This window comes from Podarcis muralis, chromosome 10, assembly GCF_964188315.1.
Source record: "Podarcis muralis chromosome 10, rPodMur119.hap1.1, whole genome shotgun sequence".
Classification (NCBI taxonomy): domain Eukaryota; kingdom Metazoa; phylum Chordata; class Lepidosauria; order Squamata; family Lacertidae; genus Podarcis; species Podarcis muralis.
This window is the reverse complement of record NC_135664.1, coordinates 71,781,036-71,801,986: the sequence shown is the minus strand read 5'-3', so window position 1 is coordinate 71,801,986 and position 20,951 is coordinate 71,781,036. Positions and strand designations below refer to the sequence as shown.

The 20,951-nt window shown below is 49.7% G+C and overlaps 1 protein-coding gene across 6 annotated transcripts in view; it reads left to right on the top strand.

The window, feature by feature from the left end:
• Nucleotides 1–20,951, top strand: part of NRF1 (nuclear respiratory factor 1) — an 80,112-nt gene that overhangs the window by 40,677 nt on the left and 18,484 nt on the right. For 5 of the 6 annotated variants that reach the window (XM_077935374.1, XM_077935373.1, XM_077935377.1 and 2 more), the window contains 4 exons: nucleotides 99–293; nucleotides 2,625–2,726; nucleotides 9,794–9,951; nucleotides 14,055–14,179. In XM_077935374.1, the coding sequence (XP_077791500.1) occupies nucleotides 99–293; nucleotides 2,625–2,726; nucleotides 9,794–9,951; nucleotides 14,055–14,179 (580 nt within the window). Of the gene's footprint in view, nucleotides 1–98; nucleotides 294–2,624; nucleotides 2,727–9,793; nucleotides 9,952–14,054; nucleotides 14,180–16,191; nucleotides 16,970–20,951 lie in introns of those variants that run through there. The other variant, XM_077935375.1, reaches the window with a different exon arrangement.

The window sequence follows — 20,951 nt, the reverse complement described above, 5'->3', positions numbered from 1 at the left end:
TTACTTCATTGTTTGTTTTGCTTCTGTTTTGCATTTGTTTTTTGAATGGGATATGGTATCCCTGAATATGCCTCTTCTCTCCCTCTTTAATCTGGCAGGTGTCTTGGACTCAGGCGCTGAGGACCATTGTGAAGAACTGCTACAAGCAGCACGGCCGCGAGGACCTGCTCTACGCTTTTGAGGATCAGCAAACACAGCCTGCGACAGCAACACACAGTATAGCACACCTGGTCCCGTCCCAAACCGTGGTCCAGACCTTCAGCAATCCCGACGGCACAGTCTCTCTCATCCAGGTGAGGATTGCAGCAGCACAAAGAGGGTCCCAGGCTTCAGTTTGGCCTGGAAGCTTTGCATTCTGGCCCCAAACACCTGCCCCTGATGCACAGGAGCCAATTCTTGTTGTTATTTTATTGCACTGCGTTGATGATATCCCACTTTATCTCCAAGGATCTCAAGTTGGTGTACATGGTTTTCTCTCTCCTCATTCAATCCCCACAACAATCCTGTGAGGTAGGTTAGGCTGAGAGGCAGTGACTGGTCCCCAGGATCACCCCGTGAGCTTCACGGCTGAGTGGGGGTTTGGACCTTGGTCTCTTAGGTCCTGGTCTTTTAGGTCCTGGTCTCCGTCCCAGCTCCTGCAGTTCGAAAACACACCAGTGCAAGTAGTGCTGTGGCGAGAAGGTAAACAGCATTTCTGTGTGCCCTGGTTTCTGTCAGGGTGTTCCATTGTGCCAGAAGCGGTTTAGTCCTGCTGGCCACACGACCCGCAAAGCTGTCTGTGGACAAACGATGGCTCCCTCGGCCTGAAAGCGAGATGAGCGCCGCAACCCCAGAGTCAGTGTTGACTATCCAGGGGTCCTTTACCTTTTACCTTAGGTCCTAAAAAGGTAACGGTACCCCTGCCCGTATGGGCCAGTCTTGACAGACTCTAGGGTTGTGCGCCCATCTCACTCTATAGGCCGGGGGCCAGCGCTGTCCGAAGACACTTCCGGGTCACGTGGCCAGCGTGACAAAGCTGCATCTGGCAAGCCAGCGCAGCACACGGAACGCCGTTTACCTTCCCGCTAGTAAGCGGTCCCTATTTATCTACTTGCACCCGGGAGTGCTTTCGAACTGCTAGGTTGGCAGGCGCTGGGACCGAACGACGGGAGCGCACCCCGCCGCGGGGACTCGAACCGCCGACCTTTCGATCGGCAAGCCCTAGGCACTGAGGCTTTTACCCACAGCGCCACCCGCGTCCCTACCTTAGGTCCTAGTCCAATTCTAACCAGTACACCACACATCCCAGTATGTTTCTGAGCACAGTTCAAAGTGTTGGTGCTGACCTTTAAAGCCCTAAACGGCCTCAGCCCAGTATACCTGAAGGAGCATCTCCACCCCCATCACTCAGCCCGGACACTGAGGTCCAGCTCCGAGGGCCTTCTGGCGGTTCCCTCCCTGCAAGAAGTGAGGTGACAGGGAACCAGGCACAGGGCCTTCTCGGTGGTGGCACCCGCCCTGTGGAACGCCCTCCCACCAGATGTCAAATAGAAAAACTACTACCAGACTTTTAGAAGACATCTGAAGGCAGCCCTGTTTAGGGAAGCTTTTAATGTTTGATGGACTATTGTATTTTAATATTTTATTGGAAGCCGCCCAAAGTGGCTGGGGAAACCCAGCCAGATGAGCGGAATATAAATAAATTGTTGTTGTTGTTAGCTCTCTTACAGTTCCTTAGTACTGTGCAAACAATATTCTGTGTCATGTCACCCCAGGGTCAAACTCTGGCAAATAGCTCAAGGCCTGCTGAGTTCTGGCCCTGAATAATAGGAGTCATTCTCCAAAATACTTGGTTGGCGTGCAAAGAGATGGAAATTATTCATTTTTGGAGGAACAAAGGGGCTGCGCTCTTCCTCAGGAGCTAGTGCACTTGTGTGTTTGTGCTATGTCATAGTTTAGCTTGGTGTGATGTGCAGCCAACCTGAATCCAGAAAATTGTCACCCCTGCTTTGTTTAATTGGTTTCTTGATTTACTCACAACTGACCTGTCTCGTGGGTTTCAGTGTGACTAAAGATTTCTCTGGGCTCTAGGCCTTGTAGCTATTGTGTAGCCTTTGTGCCGATATTGTTGTCGTTTAGTCGTGTCCGACTCTTCGTGACCCCCTCGACCAGAGCATGCCAGGCCCTCCTGTCTTCCACTGCCTCCCGCAGTTTGGTCAAACTCATGCTGGTAGCTTTGAGAACACTGTCCCACTATCTCGTCCTCTGTCGTCCCCTTCTCCTTGTGCCCTCCATCTTTCCCAGCATCAGGGTCTTTTCCAGGGAGTCTTCTCTTCTCCTGAGGTGGCCAAACTCTTGGAGCCTCAGCTTCAGGATCTATTCTTCCAGTGAGCACTCAGGGCTGATTTCCTTCAGAATGGAAAAGAATGTGCCAATATATTTTATTTTTTCCCATATAAATAAATTTTGAAACCCACAGCTCGGCTGCAGGGCTTGGGACCAAGCTAGAAATCTGAATGAGCAGGGAGATACGTATTGTTTCTTTAACTTGGACTGTGTGATGCGTATGATCATAGCCTAAGAAGCAGGCTGACTCGAAAGGCAACCTTTGGTGGCATCTCGCTGACTACCATTGTGTGTTGCAGGTTGGCACAGGAGCTACGGTAGCGACCTTGGCAGATGCCTCCGAATTGCCCACCACCGTTACTGTCGCACAAGTCAACTACTCTGCAGTAACCGACGGAGAGGTGAGTGGCGATGCTGCCTGGCAAGGCCTGTGCCCAGTGACGGGGAATGTCATGGTAGATCACGTCCTGGAAATTCATATGGGAAGTGTTTCCGCAAGCTCCCGTGGCAGGTCATAATAAAGGTCCGGAACCCGTACGGCAGCTAGGCTGCTTTGCCTCCCTCAGGGAGAGCAGATCAGGCGCTGGGCAGAATCCTGACCTCCCATGCACCAGCTTTGACAGGTAGGTGGAGCTGCCCAAGTGTCAGTCCCTTGGTGTCATTAGGATACAGTGGTACCTCGGGTTACATACGTTTCAGGTTACACACTCTGCTAACCCAGAAATAGTGCTTCAGGTTAAGAACTTTGCTTCAGGATGAGAACAGAAATTGCTCGGCGGCAGCAGGAGACCCCATTAGCTAAAGTGGTGCTTCAGGTTAAGAACAGTTTCAGGTTAAGAACGGATCTCCGGAACGAATTACCGTATTTTTTGCTCTATAAGACTCACTTTTTCCCTCCCAAAAAGTAGGGAAACGTGTGCGTCTTATGGAGCGAATGCAGGCTGCACAGCTATTCCAGAAGCCAGAATAGCAAGAGGGATCACTGCGCAGCAATCCCTCTTGCTGTTATGGTTTCTGAGATTCAGAATATTATTTTTTTCTTGTTTTCCTCCTCCAAAAAGTAGGCGTGTCTTATGGTCTGGTGCGTCTTATAGAGCGAAAAATACGGTAAGTTCTTAACCCGAGGTACCACTGTATTGATGAGTGATGACTTCAAAAGGGGCTGGCCCCTCTCAGCTGATGAAGGTCCGCTGTCGGGCAAGGGCTGATTATCAGTTGGTGGTCCAGCTCTTGCAAAGGCACAGGGCTTCGTAGGCGCTGCTGATTGGCGCCCCCTGCAGCTTTGGGTGTCAGGTGTCGGGCAGGTGGGCACGGCCTAGAGAAAACCAAATGTGAGCCAAATGTGGAGGCCTGCTGGACCGGATGAGCAGGGCTGACTGAATCTGACTTTCTGAAGTTTAAGTCATTTTGCTATGTGCAAAATGGCTGCCATTAGAGATTGCTGCTTCTTTTTTTAAAGACGAAATTAATTCGTTCCGCGAGTTTTGTCGTCTTGCGATTGTTTCGTCTTGCGAAGCACGGTGTCGGGAAAGTTTTGGAAAAGCTTCAAAAATCACCAAAGTCTTCAAAAACCTCAAAAAAGGCTACCACACCGCGTGCTATGAGTTGCTCCTCGAAGTCAAGTCGCAACTGTATTAACGGTGTTAAGAAAAAGGAAACAAACTTGCAAGATGTTTCCATCTTGCGAAGCAAGCCCATAGGGAAAATCGTCTTGCGAAGCAACTCAAAAAACCAAAAACCCTTTCGTCTTGCGAGTTTTTTGTCTTGCGAGGCATTCGTCTTGCGAGGTACCACTGTAGAAAAGTGATTGGTACATTTTTTTAAAATTTAATCACTTTTTCAATACAAATGACTGCAAAAGACACATACAACAAAAACCACAATAACACTAATATCACAATTTGACAATTCAGATTTGAATACACTGATATACCTATGACAACACCTTTTTAACAATATTTCCCCACCTCTCTCTCCTCCCCCTACTTCCCACCACTATCCGCCTTATCGCTTAAATATTCCTTCCAGATTTCTTCATATTTATCCATTCTTAATTTGCATCGACATGCAATTTGTTTGTATGTAGCTAATCTGTCCATATTATCAACCCATATGCTGACTGGAATCTTTTTGCGGCTCTTCAAATTCATCAAAACAAAGGGGTTGTTTTTTTTTGCTTCTAATATAGCCCGGTACATCCATTTCTTTTTGGACCCCTTGTAATCTCCCACATTACATTTTATAAAACGGTTATTTTTACATTATGTCCACCTGGATGTGGACCCACAAACAGCTGTGCTTGGCATGGGGGTTAGGGGGAAGGTGGGGTTAATGGTTTGCTTTTGTTTTTATTACGTATTTTGAGTTTTTTGTCTTGTATTTTTATGTTTTGAACTGCCCTGATGAGATCTAAGGATGAATGGTGGTGGAATAATAATATGAGAACGAATGATTCAGTAGAGCCCTTTTTCCTCTGGGTTCCGATTTTTGCACATAGTGCAAAAGTATAGGTCAAAAATTTGCTTTACGTATTTCATGAAGAACTAGCCAGGTGGATCTATCAGCAATATCCATTTCCACATCAGCTAGCAAAAGTGTTTAAAAATTAAAAAAAATACCATCTAAGGTTTTCTGCTAGCTCTCTTGGTGTTAATCAGTTGACTTTGTTGCAGTGATTATTGATTGTTTTCTCAGTGCCATCCTTGCACAGGGTACTCTACCCTGACGGCACGGAATAATAGATATGCAGAAATATGGCTCCCTGCCTCCAAGCCCATTTGCACAGTGGATATGCTTCAGCTTCATTTCAGCTGGGGCAGAATCAGGAGGGTTAAACAGAGGCTTCACAAAGGTAGCATCACATAGGGCCGGGGTCAGCAAACTTTCTCAGCAGGGGGCCGGTCCACTGTCCCTCAGACCTTGTGGGGGGCCAGACTATATTTTGAAAAAAATAATAATGAATGAATTCCTATTCCCCACAAATAACCCAGAGATGCATTTTAAATAAAAGGAAATATTCGAATGTAAAAACATGCTGATTCCTGGACTGTCTGCGGGCCGGATTTAGAAGGCGATTGGGCCGGATCCGGCCCCCGGGCCTTAGTTTGCCTACCCATGACATAGGTGTTCTGGCAGAGGCAAAGCGAGCGACTCGGGGACTGGAAAGCCCAGGCTGGGGAAGCGAATACTAACTTTCTTGAACACTTGGGTGTGGGGAGCTGGGAAGAACAGACTCCTTTTGGAGAGAGGGAGAGGAGGCCTGTTCTCTTTCTATTGGACCCGAGTCTCCAGGCCTTTGTGTCAGGACGGAGTGGCGAAGCCCCGCGTTCTCTGGAAAGGGATAGGAGTCTCAGGGCAATAGGTGGCAGCACAAAAACAGCTCTTGTTCCCAGAGACGCCGGCATTTGCATTTGAAAGGCCGGCCAGAAACTGGTTGTTTTGTTTTTGGAGATTTCTGTCCCTGAAAATTCCACCCGATGCATCAAAGGGGGTTTCAGGAGACAAGCCCCTCATTGTCTCTGTGAAAGCGGGCACCTTCCACCTTGCCTAATGTATTTGCTTCCTGTTCCGAGCATGTGAAGATACGAAGTCGCTGCCTCCTGCAATCGAGTCTGGCCACAGCCTGTTCCTTGCCACGTTGGCTGAATAGAATAACCAACCAACCGCTAGCTGCCACCTCCTTTCCCCAGTACCATTTATTCATTGTGAAATACATTTACAACGTAAATACAATACAAATACAGCGGTACCTTGGTTCTCGAACTTAATCCATTCCGGGAGTCTGCTTGGCTCCTGAAACCGTTCGAAAACCAAGGCGCAGCTTCCGATTGGCTGCAGGAGCTTCCTGCTCTCATCAGAAGCTGAGTCGGATGTCCGGCTTCCAAAAAACGTTCGCAAACTGGAACACTTCCAGGTTTGCGGCGTTTGGGAGCCAATTTGTTCAATAATTAAGCCGTTCGAAAACCAAGATACCACCGGTTGCGAAGAAGCCATAGCCCCGCGCAATCTCTCCCTGCTGGAGGGGTTGCGCGCGGCTATGGAACAAGCCTGCATTCACTCCATAGGACGCACACACATTTCCCCTCAATTTTTGGAGGGGGAAAACTGCGTCAAATGGAGCGGAAAATACGGTACATACACTGCCTGGCAACAGCGGCTCCCTCCTGAGGCTCAGGCAGAGAATCTTCCCATCCGTAGCTGGAGGTGGCTTTGGGGATTGAGGCAGAGACCTTCTGCTGTTAAATGCTCTACCCATGGAGATGAAAGAGGTGGGTACATTATACCATATGTGGTGGGGGTGTAAAGCGGTAAGACAATTTTGGAACGAGATACAGTGATACCTCAGGTTAAGTACAGTGGTGCCCCGCAAGACGAATGCCTCGCAAGACGAAAAACTCGCTAGACGAAAGGGTTTTCCGTTTTTTGAGTCGTTCCGCAAGACGAATTTCCCCATGGGCTTGCTTCGCAAGACAAAACGTCTTGCGAGTTCTTGCGAGTTTGTTTCCTTTTTCTTAAAGCCGCTAAGCCGTTAATAGCCGCTAAGCCGCTAATAGCCGTGCGTCGCAAGACGAAAAAACCGCAAGACGAAGAGACTCGCGGAACGGATTAATTTCGTCTTGCGAGGCACCACTGTACTTAATTCGTTCCGGAGGTCCGTACTTAACCTGAAACTGTTCTTAACCTGAAGCACCACTTTAGGTAATGGGGCCTCCTGCTGCCGCTGCGCCACCGGAGCACAATTTCTGTTCTCCTCCTGAAGCAAAGTTCTTAACGTGAAGCACTATTTCTGGGTTAGCGGAGTCTGTAACCTGAAGCGTCTGTAACCTGAAGCGTATGTAACCCGAGGTACCACTGTACATGAGGAGATCAAAAAGATCTATTTCAAAAAAACCAGAGTCATACTTATTGAGTTTTATTAACAAACGACATACCCAAGGACAAAAGGAATATATTTTTGTATATACCGTATTTTTCGCTCTATAACACGCACCTGACCATAACACGCACATCGTTTTTAGAGGAGGAAAACAAGGAAAAAAATTCTGAATGAAACAGTGGATGTATCATTTTTGTGCTTCATGCTGTGGCCACAGACATGTGATCTGATGGTGAATTTGGGGTAGCTCAATGCAAAGATCCTGAGGATCCATGTGGATCCATGCTTTTTAACCACATTTTTGCACCATTGCAGCCCCAGGCAACAGTGGGTGTGTGATTTTTGGGGGGCAGGCTGCTATGTGATCTGATGGTGAATTTGGGGTGGCCCAATGCAAAGATCCTGAGGATCCATGTGGATCCATGCTTTGTAACTACATTTTAAGTGGGGAGTGAAGGAAAAACACAGAAGGGACAAGAGAGCGGTGTGCAGAGAAGCAGCTGGCTAAGAAAGCAGGAGAGGGATTTAACGGGAGGGAGGAAAGAAAGGCAAAAGTTTCCCCAAACCGAAGCCAGCTCTCTCTCTCCTCCTGCATGTTTTCTGGCTGCCTGCGAGGCGCACGGAGAGGAATTAGAAGGAAAGACCTCTGCTTTCCCCTCTGCTTGCCGGGAGGGGAGGGGATTTGCCTGCTCTTTGTTCCGTTTGAGCAAACACAGCAACGAAACAGAGGAGGGTGGGCAGTAAGACCCTGAGGCAGAATGCAGGAAAGCAACCACTTCCTCTTTTCAGGTTTCCCTCTCCGACACAACGCACGATTGATTTTTGCTGATTTTTGTTCCTGCGCTCCCCTAATCGGCTCCAGGGACCCCCCCCACATTCGCTCCATAACACGCACAGACATTTCCCCTTCCTTTTTAGGAGAAAAAATCTGCGTGTAATAGAGAGAAAAATACGGTAACTGCAGCCACAAGAATACTTATGGCAAAATATTGGAAAACAGAAAAAGTACCACAAATGACAGAACGGCAAGTTAAGATTTGTGAGTTTGCCGAGATGGCAAAAATGACTGCAGCAATCAGGGGCTGCTCCAACCAAAAATTCTACACAGAACGGGAATGCATAGGGGGATACCTGAATAAATATGGTGTTAAAGCAGAACTCCTAATAGGCGATTGTTAAGCGTGTAAGGACAAAAGAAGTAATTATAATTTATTGGTTTTCATGTTATTTTGTTAAAGCAACTAGAAAAAATATTATGTTGGGAAGCTCTCACATAGGTGAAGGGAAGCAGTGGGGTGGAGGGGAGGGTAAAAAGAAAAAACCCTCCCATCGCCCCTCCACGTACCAAAATCTTGGCATTGAGAAATGCACCCAAGCTTCTGGAAAGAAGACAAAGTCCCAACCAGAGAAGAATGGCAGGTTGAGGTGGTGGATTATGCCGAAATGGCAGAAATGACCAGAAGAATCAGAAATCAGGAAGACCAAAAATTTAATAAGGAATGGGGGAAATTTACAATTGACCTTAAAAACCATTGAAAGACAGTTAAAATTGTTAGCAGGGTTGGGATAACACTTGTAGTTTAATGGTGGATTTTGGATACAATGGAGATGCAGAAGATTTGGATTCTGATAAAAGATGCAGGCGGAAATGATTAATAATAGGACCCACAAAGGGGAGAAGGGGAGCCCAGGAGATTCTCTGGAAACTTGTTCTTATGTTGTATGTTGGATATGTGATTGTGAAATTCTTAGAAGACAGAGCTGTTCCACCTGGCTTTCAATCTGAACTTAGCCTGATCTTTTATTCCCCTTCCTTTCCTCCCTCTCCCCCTTTTATGAAGATCCCACAGCTATTTCTCCCCGGTCTCCTCGCTGGCCCAAACAGGACTAATTTAGCCAGCTGGCCCTGGTGATCATCCAATGTTTATTGGATGGATTTCCCCCCTAAATTGATTTTTGAATTCTGAGTTTATTGTTATTTACGTTTTATACTGTATTTTATGCTCTTTTTTTTTGTTGCATCAATTAAGTGTTTAAAATTTGTTGTCAGCCGCCCTGAGCCTGGTTTTCTCAACCGGGAAGGGCGGGGTATAAATAAAAAATTATTATTATTACAGTGGTACCTCGCAAGACGAATGCCTCACAAGACAAAAAACTCGCAAGACGAAAGGGTTTTTTGTTTTTTGAGCTGCTTCGCAAGACGATTTTCCCTATGGGCTTGCTTCGCAAGACGGAAACGTCTTGCAAGTTTGTTTCCTTTTTCTTAACACCGTTAATACAGTTGCAACTTGACTTCGAGGAGCCTTTTTTGGTAGCCTTTTTTGAGGTTTTTGAAGACTTTGGTGATTTTTGAAGCTTTTCCAAAACTTTCCCGACACCGTGCTTCGCAAGACGAAAAAATCGCAAGACGACAAAACTCGCGGAACGAATTAATTTCGTCTTGCGAGGCACCACTGTATTATTATTAGAAAAACAAAATAAATAAATTTATTGAAAGAGAGAGAGAAATGCCCCTAGCAGGAACAGTCCCTGGATACCTTCTGAGACGGCCCGAGTTTCATCATGCCTCTCTCGTCTTCTCCGTCCCACCAGGTGGAGCAGAACTGGGCAACGCTACAGGGAGGAGAGATGACGATCCAAACCACCCAGGCCTCAGAAGCCACGCAGGCAGTGGCATCCCTGGCAGAAGCGGCGGTGGCGGCATCGCAAGAGATGCAGCAAGGGGCAACAGTCACCATGGCCCTCAACAGGTATTGAGATGCTGTCGCCAAACTGGGCACATGGGGTCTTCATTGATGTTTGGGTGCTGGGCTGGTTTGGTGAAGGCCAATGGCTCCTTGCTGGGGCGCGGGTGGCGCTGTGGGTAAAACCTCAGCGCCTAGGACTTGCCAATCGGCGGTTCGAATCCCTGCGGCGGGGTGAGCTCCCGTCGTTCGGTCCCAGCTCCTGCCCACCTAACAGTTCGAAAGTACTCTTAAGTGCAAGTAGATAAATAGGGACCGCTTTATAGCGGGAAGGTAAACAGCGTTTCCGTGTGCTGCGCTTGTGCTGGCTCGCCAGAGCAGCTTCATCACGCTGGCCACGTGACCTGGAAGTGTCTCCGGACAGCACTGGCCCCCGGCCTCTTAAGCGAGATGGGCGTGCAACCCCAGAGTCGGTCACGACTGGCACATACGGGCAGGGGTACCTTTACCTTTTAATGGCTCCTTGCTACCTAACCTCTCTCTAAAAGTAACTTGCAAAAGAAGCAAAGTTATAGCTGGAATTGGCCAAACTGCTCATGAAATCTCACCTTGGGTAGTTTGGCAAAAAGTCAAGTCTCTTTTAGCCAACAGTAGAGCTGTTTTGCGGGGGACGCGGGTGGCGCTGTGGGTTAAGCCACAGAGCCTAGGACTTGCCGATCAGAAGGTCGGCGGTTCGAATCCCCACGACGGGGTGAGCTCCTGTTGCTCCGTCCCTGCTCCTGCCCACCTAGCAGTTCGAAAGCACGTCAAAAGTGCAAGTAGATAAATAGGTAGCGCTCCAGCGGGAAGGTAAACGGTGTTTCCGTGCGCTGCTCTGGTTCGCCAGAAGCGGCTTAGTCATGCTGGCCACATGACCCGGAAGCTGTACGCCGGCTCCCTCGGCCAATAAAGCGAGATGAGCGCCGCAACCCCAGAGTCGGTCACAACTGGACCTAATGCTCAGGGGTCCCTTTACCTTTACATTTACCTAGAGCTGTTTTGGGATTCACAAGACTCGGCAAGTCTGCCTTTAAGAGGCCCTCTTCTAAGAGAGCTCTGCAGTTCTGAAGCACGGCACAGCGTTTATTTGCTTGTTTCCCGCTGGGAAGGCAGGGCTGCTGACGACAGAAAACACCCCAGCCGAAAACAGCAATAAAATACCATCAAAGCATTGCACCGTTTATATTTCCCTCCTCTTTGTTAATAGGCCCCCAAGGTGATGGGGCAACAGGCTCTCGCGCTTGCTTGAGAAAACTTAAGCATGGTGGGGTAGCCAAATACCTGCGTCTTCGCTTTTAAAGGGATTTGGTTATGAATTTCCCATTTATTTGCTTATTTATTAAGTGCTCATTTTGTTAGCACAACACCAGAGGCAAAATGCCCTTGACAATAGCCAGGTGGCTACTAGCTACGACAGGAGCATAGCATGAGGAGCTGAGGGGGTCGTTGTCCCGGGCTCAGTCTTTTGGGGGGCACATCAAGGCACCCCGCCCCGCCGTGAGCTGCTGCATCCTTCTCACAGCACCCTGCGGCCAAGGAGGGTGCAACAGGTGTGCTCCCTGACCTCTGACCAGCAGACACACACAGTCTGAATGTTGTCACCTGTGGCGATGGGCCGTGGGGTGCCCTGCCTCTCCACCGACTCCGCAACAACATTCGATATCAGGCCTCTGTTGCTTTCGAAGCCGATTCCCTTGCCGACACACACACACACACACACACCAGCTCGGCTTCTAAGCCTCAGATGCGCAGGAGGACTGGCTTGGGGTATCGGCAGGAAAGTCTGCTTTGCTGTGGGGAAATGGTTCTGATGGCAGCGGATTTAATAGCGTCCCCCGAGGGTTTGTTAACAAGCCTCCAAGCGCCTGAGCTGACTCGAGCAGTCCTTGTGCGGGAGTGAGGTGATGGCTGGGCCGGGAGCGAACAGGATTGCAGCCGACAGATATGGAAACCAGAGAGAAAAGGCATTGTTCTTTCCTGTTGCAGCCCAATAGTCATACAGTGGTACCTCGGGTTACATACGCTTCAGGTTACATACACTTGCAGCTTACAGACTCTGCTAACCCAGAAATAGTACCCCGGGTTAAGAACTTTGCTTTAGGATGAGAACAGAAATTGCACGGCGGCAGCAGGAGGCCCCATTAGCTGAAATGGTGCTTCAGGTTAAGAACAGTTTCAGGTTAAGAACGAATTAAATACTTAACCCGAGGTACCACTGTACAGTAGTATTATATACTACACCCAGAGTGGCTGGGGCAACCCGGTAAGATAGGCAGAGCACAAATAATAAAGTTTTCATTACAGTCATACCTTGGTTTTCAAACAGTTTAGTTCTCAAACGTTTTGGCTCCCAAACACCGCAAACCCAGACGTGACTGTTCCTTCCGGTTTGCGAACTATTTTTGGAAGCCGAACGTCCGACGGGGCTTCTGATTGGCTGCAGGAGCTTCCTGCAGCCAATCAGAAGCTGCGCTTTGGTTTCCGAACATTTTGGAAGTCGAACAGACTTCAGAATGGATTCCATTCGACTTCCAAGATACGACTGTGTTATATTTACTTATACCCTGCCTTTTCCCCCTGACAGGGACTCAAGGCAGCTTACAAATAAAATATGAACTGCTATAAACATGAGGGCAAAACATTAAAAAACAAGAAAATATTAATAGAATTGTATATGTCTGCATATAATTCTGTTAATGTTTGCTTGTTTTTTGTTGATTCCACCCCCAAAGCCTGTTGAAAGGAGAAGGGCTTCCCCTGCTGGCAGAAGGACAACAGGGAGGGAGCCAATCTGGCTTCTCCAGGGAGGGAGTTCCAAAGTCTGGGAGCAGCCACTGAAAAGCCCCACTTCTGTGTCCCTACCACGTTCGCCTGTGAAGGCGGTGGGACCAAGAGAAGCCCACTCCTCAAAGAAGAGTACACATAATACCTGTTCCCCATTTGCAAGAGATCAATCTCTCTGTGTGGCAGCGCTTGCACTGTGGAACTCCCTGCCTATTGATATCAGGCAGGCATCTCACTCTGCTCTTTCCTGTGTCCGCTAAAAACATTTTAGTTTAGACCAGCCTACCCAGACATACCGGGGACGCGGGTGGCGCTGTAGGTTAAACCACAGAACCTAGGACTTGCCTATCAGAAGGTCGGTGGTTCGAATCCCTGTGACAGGGTGAGTTCCCGTTGCTCGGTCCCTGCTCCTGCCAACCTAGCAGTTTGAAAGCACGTCAAAGTGCAAGTAGATAAATAGGTAGCGCTCCGGGGGGAAGGTAAATGGTGTTTCCGTGCGCTGCTCTGGTTCGCCAGAAGCGGCTTAGTCATGCTGGCCACATGACCCGGAAGCTGTACGCCGGCTCCCTCGGTCAGTAAAGCGAGATGAGCGCTGCAACCCCAGAGTCGGCCACGACTGGACCTAATGGTCAGGGGTCCCTTTACCCTTTACCATTTTCCCTATGGGCTTGCTTCGCAAGACGGAAACGTCTTGCAAGTTTGTTTCCTTTTTCTTAACACCGTTAATACAGTTGCGACTTGACTTTGAGGAGCAACTCATAGAACATGGTGTGGTAGCCTTTTTTGAGGTTTTTAAAGACTTTGGTGATTTTTGAAGCTTTCCCAAAACTTTCCCGAAACCGTGCTTTGCAAGACGAAAAAAATCGCAAGACGAAAAAAATCGCGGAACGAATTAATTTCGTCTTGCGAGGCACCACTGTATGTTGTGATCTGCTTTTAGCTTACTATCGATTTTATGTTTTGAATGATTTGCACAGTTGCTTTTACACATTTTTTTTAAACTGATGGTTGTATTGTTTTATTCTCTTCTTAAACTGCTTTGAGGGATTTTTTTTTTTTTTACAACCTAGCAGTGTATAGATTTTATGAAATAAACAAAGAAATTAGATGCTTTGGTGGGGATATTCTGGTGGCTCCTGATTTCTGCAGGGCTTTTGTGAACAGAGACATGTTCCCCATCATCTCTCCAACTTTGCCACGCCTGTTACCTTGAATCAGGAACACTTTTTTTTTTAATTTCCCAGGGCTAGAGGTTAAATTTGGGACTCCTGTCCATGCCATTCACGTTTCATTGCTTGCTCTCTCTCTCTGTCCTTTTGGTAACCTCTCCTCTCCTTGCCTTGCAGCGAAGCAGCCGCCCACGCCGTCGCCACGCTTGCAGAAGCCACCCTCCAAGGCGGGGGCCAGATTGTTTTGTCCGGTGAAACTGCAGCAGCCGTCGGCGCGCTCACCGGGGTTCAAGATGCGAACGGTAGGCCGATGCAGATACGCAATTGCGTTTCTTCCTGATTCCTTTGTGAACTCGCTCAGACTGATGGATGGGGTTTCAAAGTCTCACTGGGCCCAAAGAAGGCGGTTCCCAGCCAGAACAGTAAAATCTACCCGCTTTGTCGTTTACTCGCCTCAAAAAAGAGTAGCTTCCTGAGTTGTTGGGCTCTCAGAATGCAGGAAAGTTCGCAGAACTTAGCTTCTCCAATTTATAGGCCCCTCTGCTTCCTTTCCCTGGGTGACATGGGTGGAGCCACGCAACTCAGGTCTTTGCATGCAGAGGTCCCAGATTCAGTTCCACAGCTTCACTGGGGGAAAGGTCAGGTTAACAGGTGACAGGAAAGACCTCTGCACAAGGTCTCTGCACTGAGGTCCAGCTCCGAGGGCCTCCTAGGGGTTCCCTCCCTGCGAGAAGTGAAGTTACAGGGAACCAGGCAGAGGGCCTTCTCGGTGGGGTGGTCCGCCCTGCGGAACACCCTCCCATCAGATGTCAAGGAAATAAACAACTACGTGACTTTTAGAAGACATCTGACGGCAGCCCAATATGGGGAAGTTTATAAAGTTTGATGTTTTATTATGTTTTTATATGTGTTGGTAGCTGCCCAGAGTGGCTGGGGCAACCAGTCAGATGGGCAGTGTATAAATATATTATTATTATTATTATTATTATTATTATTATTATTATTATTATTATTACAATGGTACCTCTAGATGCGAACAGGATCCGTTCCGGAGCCCCGTTCGCATCTAGGAGCAAACGTAACCAACAACGGCACGTCTGCGCGCACACACGTCGCTTTTCGCCGCTTCTGCGCATGCGCGTGACGTCATTTTGAGTGTCTGCGCATGCGCAAGCGGCGAAACCCGGAAGTAACGTGCTCCGTTACTTCCGGGTTGCCACGGAGCACAACTCGAACGCGCTCATCCCGAAGCGCATTCAACCCGAGGTATGACTATATTCTTCTTATTATTATTATGAGGTATTATCAGACTTCAGGGGCACAGCCCAGCCAGGCAAAAACCCTCTAGGAAGTGTGCATAGCAGGGCTAGCAAGATATGGCCTAGGAAGAGAGAGCATGCCTGCTTCAGTGTAAAGCGGTTTCATACGGTTCCCTGTGTGGCGTAGACCTGAGCATCCTTCATGCTGTTTACTCCGTTGGGTTTCCCGCTCCGGCCTCAGAGCCGGTAACCAAGCCTAGAAATGTAGGCGGTCTCTCTGCTTGCTTAATTGCTGCTTTTCTGCTCCTGAGAGCCCAGGCACCTTGCAGCTGGTAAACAAGTCACTTGCGACGCGTTCAGCAAAGCGTTCCAAAACCTTCCTCCTTCCTTCAGCAGGGCAAACAGTTCTGAGGCTGTTTGGCTGCTCCAGCCCTGCCCCGAAGAAGACTTTCTTGGCAACTGGGTCTTTGCAAAGTGGGACTCTGGCAGGCCTGCAGAACCACAGAGCGTTCTAGCAAGACTGTTCTGCTTTCTGCCCGGGGGTGCAGGTGTCCCAAGCCCATCTAATGGGTTCCTATGCAAAGAGGTGCTTTTGCAGCCATTGAGAGCCTTATCCGCAGGAGCTGGGGCTGCTAATAACCAGCACTTCGAATTTCACCCTGCAGCAAATTGCAATCGAGTGCAGTGGGCTGTCGTCGGCTCCAAGCCGCGGCAGCAATGGTTCTGCATTCCAGCTGCTGAAAAGCATCAGAGGCAGGAGTTCCTCTTGTGCTTAAATCCTGCATGCAGACATCTGTTTGGCTAATGCAAGAACAGGATGCGCAGTGTATGGGCCATTGGCCTCATCCAGCGGGCTCTCCTTGCGGCTAGAGGGCTGGTGGTTGCTTGTTCTCTCGGACCCAGTTATGCCAGAAGCTGCTCTGACTTTGGTGTGCGCTCAGAATCACTGTAGAGTTGGAAGGGACCCCGAGGGTCATCTAGTCCAACCCCCCCTGCGACGCAGGCATTATTAAGTTATTGTAGTGCCTAAATCCCCACTGCCTTACATCTTGCAGCTCCTGTTGCCCCAGAGGAAGTGGGGAGCGAAGCCCCTGCTGACCCCGTGAGCCTCACTTGGGGCGTCCCCATGGCACACTCCTACATCATCTGGCCCGCAGGAAACGGCATGGAAAGGACCTTGGCATCCCTTTTAAGCTAAGGATTGAGACGGGTTGGGCAGAGCTGCCGGTCCCAATCCCCCTCCGAGCCCTTCTGCCTCGCTCACCCCGTTCAGAAATGAAATGGTCTCTTTTCCAAGAGGGTTGGCGGGCTGGTCAGATATTGCCAGCTTGAAGAAGGCCTGTGATTTGACCTTGGTCAAATACTGTCAAATATTCTGAGAATGCCAACTTCTTGGTGGCAGCTCAAGGGCTGCTCCCCCCCCCCAAGTTTTGTGATGATGCCCATATCTTTGCAATGGCAGGTATAGGGCCTCCGCCCCACATCCTTGCAGCAGTCAGGAGCAGATTCATATGAAAGCTTCTCTTTCTGGTCGCGGCCAGTGGCTCCTGACAGGGTGCCAGCCATCTTCAGACGCAAACGGCCACCCCCTGACTCCCATTTTGCTTGCCGCAGGCTGCTCCCCCCTTTCCCACGTGGGTCTGCCTTACATCGGCCTGGAAATATCTTCCAGCTTCCAAAACATCAATTGCATCGTTTCGCAGTAACGGTTAACGGCTTTGGGGTTCTTTTTTCTTGTAATTAGTGTGACCACCAAAATCTGTAGATGATGAAAGTACCCTCTCTTTTTTTGTTGCTGTTGTTGTTGTTGTAATAAAGTGAATGCTTGAAAAATATTTGACCATTATTTGACCAACGTTCGAACAAGCCAGGTGACCCAAGTCTTTCTTTTTCTTCCGAATCCTTCACATACCCAGCTCTTGACATTCATGATAAAGGGGCTTGCGTTGTTGGCTTTCAGCCCTGCACCACTTCCATCCCCATGCCATTTCTTCTTTCTTACCATTGCTCTTATGGGACGCGGGTGGCGCTGTGGGTTAAACCACTGAGCCTAGGACTTGCCGATCAGAAGGTCGGCGGTTCGAATCCCCGCGACGGGGTGAGCTCCCGTTGCTCGGTCCCTGCTCTGCCAACCTAGCAGTTTGAAAGCACGTCAAGATGCAAGTAGATAAATAGGTACCGCTCCGGCGGGAAGGGAAACGGCGTTTCCGTGCGCTGCTCTGGTTCGCCAGAAGCGGCTTAGTCATGCTGGCCACATGACCCAGAAGCTGTACGCTGGCTCCCTCGGCCAGTAAAGCGAGATGAGTGCCGCAACCCCAGAGTCGGTCACGACTGGACCTAATGGGCAGGGTTCCCTTTACCTTTTTACCATTGCTCTAATTTTGGGTGGCATTAAGAGTTCGGTGCCTCTGGCTAAGCTAGGTTGGGAGCTGGGGAGCCTTGGGGAACACTGTGCCATGTAGTGTTCTTACATAACTGGCCAATTGCTTTTCCTTCGCCGGTGGGCAGGCAGCACTAGCAGACTCTTTGCGATCGCACGGAGCGCAAACGCTCAGCATCCCCGGCTCGTGCTTGGATTTTTTTTGCGTTTTGACTTCTGGGCAGGCCAGTCCTCTCCCACCCAGCACCCAGGAAAGGATCTGCCCGGTTACACGGGCGTCAGCTCCCCAGCGTAGCCAATCAGGGAGGCTTCGTTAGCGCGGAACTCGGTCGGCGTAGAAGATTAAGGGGGCAGCTATCTGATTGGTCACGAATAGCTGAGGGAGGGGAAGGAGGGTGAAGAGCCTTAGCGAGCGGTGGAATTAACCAGCCAATTCATTCTGCCCTAGATTCGATGCAAACGAATGGGCTCCTTCATCATCCTATTACGTATGCCTCCTCCGGCCCGTCCTTCGCTTCTTAGCAAGAGCTTTGCCAAAGTCCAGTAATCCTGACGTCCTTTCCTGCAAGGAAATAGCCGTATCTGTTACCCGTATCGCCGCTGGTTAGTGGAGGCCGGCCGAGAACCCCTCCCTGACCATAAAGGCAGTGGGTGGCAGAAGGGATGTTCTTCAAGGGTCAGAAAGCTGTATCTCTGCTGCCAGGGTTCATGGTACAGCGGTCTCTCCATGCTGGAACCTTTTGGACACCAAATTTAACTGATAAGAGGACTTTGTCCTCCTAGCCCTTCTCCCGTTAACCCCAGTCGATGGAGATCGGCTGCGGTTATTCAGCGGAGAAGAGGAGCGCACTCACTTCACCACCTCACATGTCCCTAGCCTTAGCTAGTACGTTTCCGAGCACAATTCAAAGTGTTGGTGCTGACCTTTAAAGCCCTAAACGGCCTCAGCCCAGTAGACCTGAAGGAGCATCTCCACCCCCATTGTTCAGCCCAGACACTGAGGTCCAGCTCTGAGGGCCTTCTGGCGATTCCCTCCCTGTGAGAAGTTACAGGGAACCAGACAGAGGGCCTTCTCGGTGGTGGCGCCCTCCCTGTGGAACGGCCTCCCTTCAGATGTGAAGGAAATAAGCAGCTATCCTATCTTTAAAAGACATCTGAAAGCAGCCCTGTTCAGGGAAGTTTTTAATATTTAATGCATTACTGTATTTTAATACTTTGTTGGAAGCCGCCCAGAGTGGCTGGGGAAACTCAGCCAGATGGGCGGGGTATAAATAATAAATTATTATTATTATTATTATTATTATTATTATTATTATTATTATCATCATTATTAGCTCTGACACTGAAGTCATGTTTCGGGGTGAACCTGAGCGACCTGTTTGCAGAGGGGCAGGGGCTCCCATGAGCAGAACTGAGTGTTCAAGTTCGGTGGCAAATTCATAGCAGAGGGGGCTCTCCGTGGCTGCTGGCCCCTGGTGGCTGTGGTCTGCCTGCAAACTGGGAGGCTGCTGTGCTTCTGAATTGCTGGAAACCGCAGGAGGAGAGTAGCAGCTCTTGCAGGGCATCCGGTTGACCAGTGTGAAAACAGGATGCTGGATTTAAGTGGGCCATTGGCCTGACCCAGCCGGCTACTCTTGCACGCCTATTCAATCCAAATTCTGCACCAATAAAGGGTGATTTCTGCGGCCTGCATGGATTAGGTACATTGACAGAACGTGCACAATTCGTCTTCTATTTCCTGATCTCCGGTTCTAGATTTGCTAGTTGCAGGTCAGGAGCTTTGCTGCTCACCGAAGCTACGGAAATCCCATCCAGCCCTCTTCCTGCCCTGCTGAGATGCCAGCAGCAGGGACACAGCAATAAGGACTAAAGACTTGATTCATTAAATAATGAAAAAGGCAGAATTCTCAGAGAGCTGAATTCTGCAAACTGGGTGCTTTATTTGTGGAACTGCAGACGCAATCCTGACTGTTCCAGACTGTCACTTCGTCTCAGTGATCTATCAAACGCCGAGCCCAGGAAGTCATGTGACCATCTCTTCCCCTCTCTCTCAATATGACTGGTGGCTTTTGGGATGCCCTGGGAAGATTAACTGTGGTGTGTTTGGAGTGGAGAGGCCTCCAGCCCCGAGGTCAATGCTGCCCACCGCAAATCCAAGCCCAGCACTGGGTGTGCTTCTGCTGGTTGTCCTAGACTGCTCCTGGACATTAACGCTTGCCAGTAGGAACTGTGCATGCGCTTCTTACTTCTGCCACGGGGCCCCAGCACAGGCATTGCAGCACTCGGCCGGGACACAGCGGGACTGAAGCCAGGCTGCTGTCTAGGCAGGGCCTGACGTGCGCCCGCCTGTCTACCAGCTGGGACTGAGAGAGCGTAGTGGCGAACTCGGCCCCGTGGCGCTGACTACATCCTTCTGATCTGGCTCAGTGGGCCTGGAGCCCTGCAGGTGGAGGCTATTCCAGCCCAGTTTCCTGCTCCCTCGGTGACCAGCCAGATGCCACAACGGACCCCGTGGCACCCCTCTCCCCATTGAGGGCCATCCTGTCTCCGATGGTGGGTGGCATCTCTGGGCATGGGCAGGACTCTGCCTCGCTTGGCCTTGCATTCCCCACCTGCAATTTGGGAAGTGTACAGTGGACGCTCGGGTTGCAAATGTGATCCGTGCGGACGCATGTTCGCAACCCGCAGCATTCACAAACCACGCCTGTGCATGCACAGTTGCGATTTGGTGCTTCTGCACATGCACAAAGCGCGATTTAGCGCTTCTGTGCATGCGTGACCGCCAAAATCCGGAAGTACAGTGGTACCTCTGGATGCGAACGGGATCTGTTCCAGAGCCCCGTTCGCATCCAGAAGCGAACGCAACCCTCGTCTGCGCGGGTTGCGATTCACCGCTTATGCGCATGACCTCATTTTGACCATCTGCGCATGAGCGAGCGGCAAAACCCAGAAGTAACGTGCTATGTTACTTCCAGGTCACCGCAACCCAAAAATACTTATCCCAAAGCTACTTCAACCTGAGGTATGACTGTAACCCGTTCCGGTTCTTCCGGGTTTCGGCAGTCCACAGCCCAAAAAACCGCAACCTGAAGCAGCTGTAACGCCAGGTATGACTGTACTCCCGGTCGCATACAGAGAGGAATACATTGGCCTTCTAAAGCATTACATAAATGAGGCGTGCCACATGCTACCCGCTTTGCCTTGCGGCTCTTAGAGAAGCTTGCGGCACCCCCTTTCCTCCCCCCCCCCCTCCGCCCAGCAGCGCCTTCCTTCTCTGCTGGGAGTCCTGACATCCTCTCCCATTAATGGGGCCGATCAGTCGCTCCCTCCAGCTGTCACAGGCCATGGCATCTATTTTTATTTGTGTGTGTGTGTGTTCTTCCCTTTAAAGCGCAGGAGCGTTTTACCTTCCACGTGGCCTGAATTAGGGGAAAT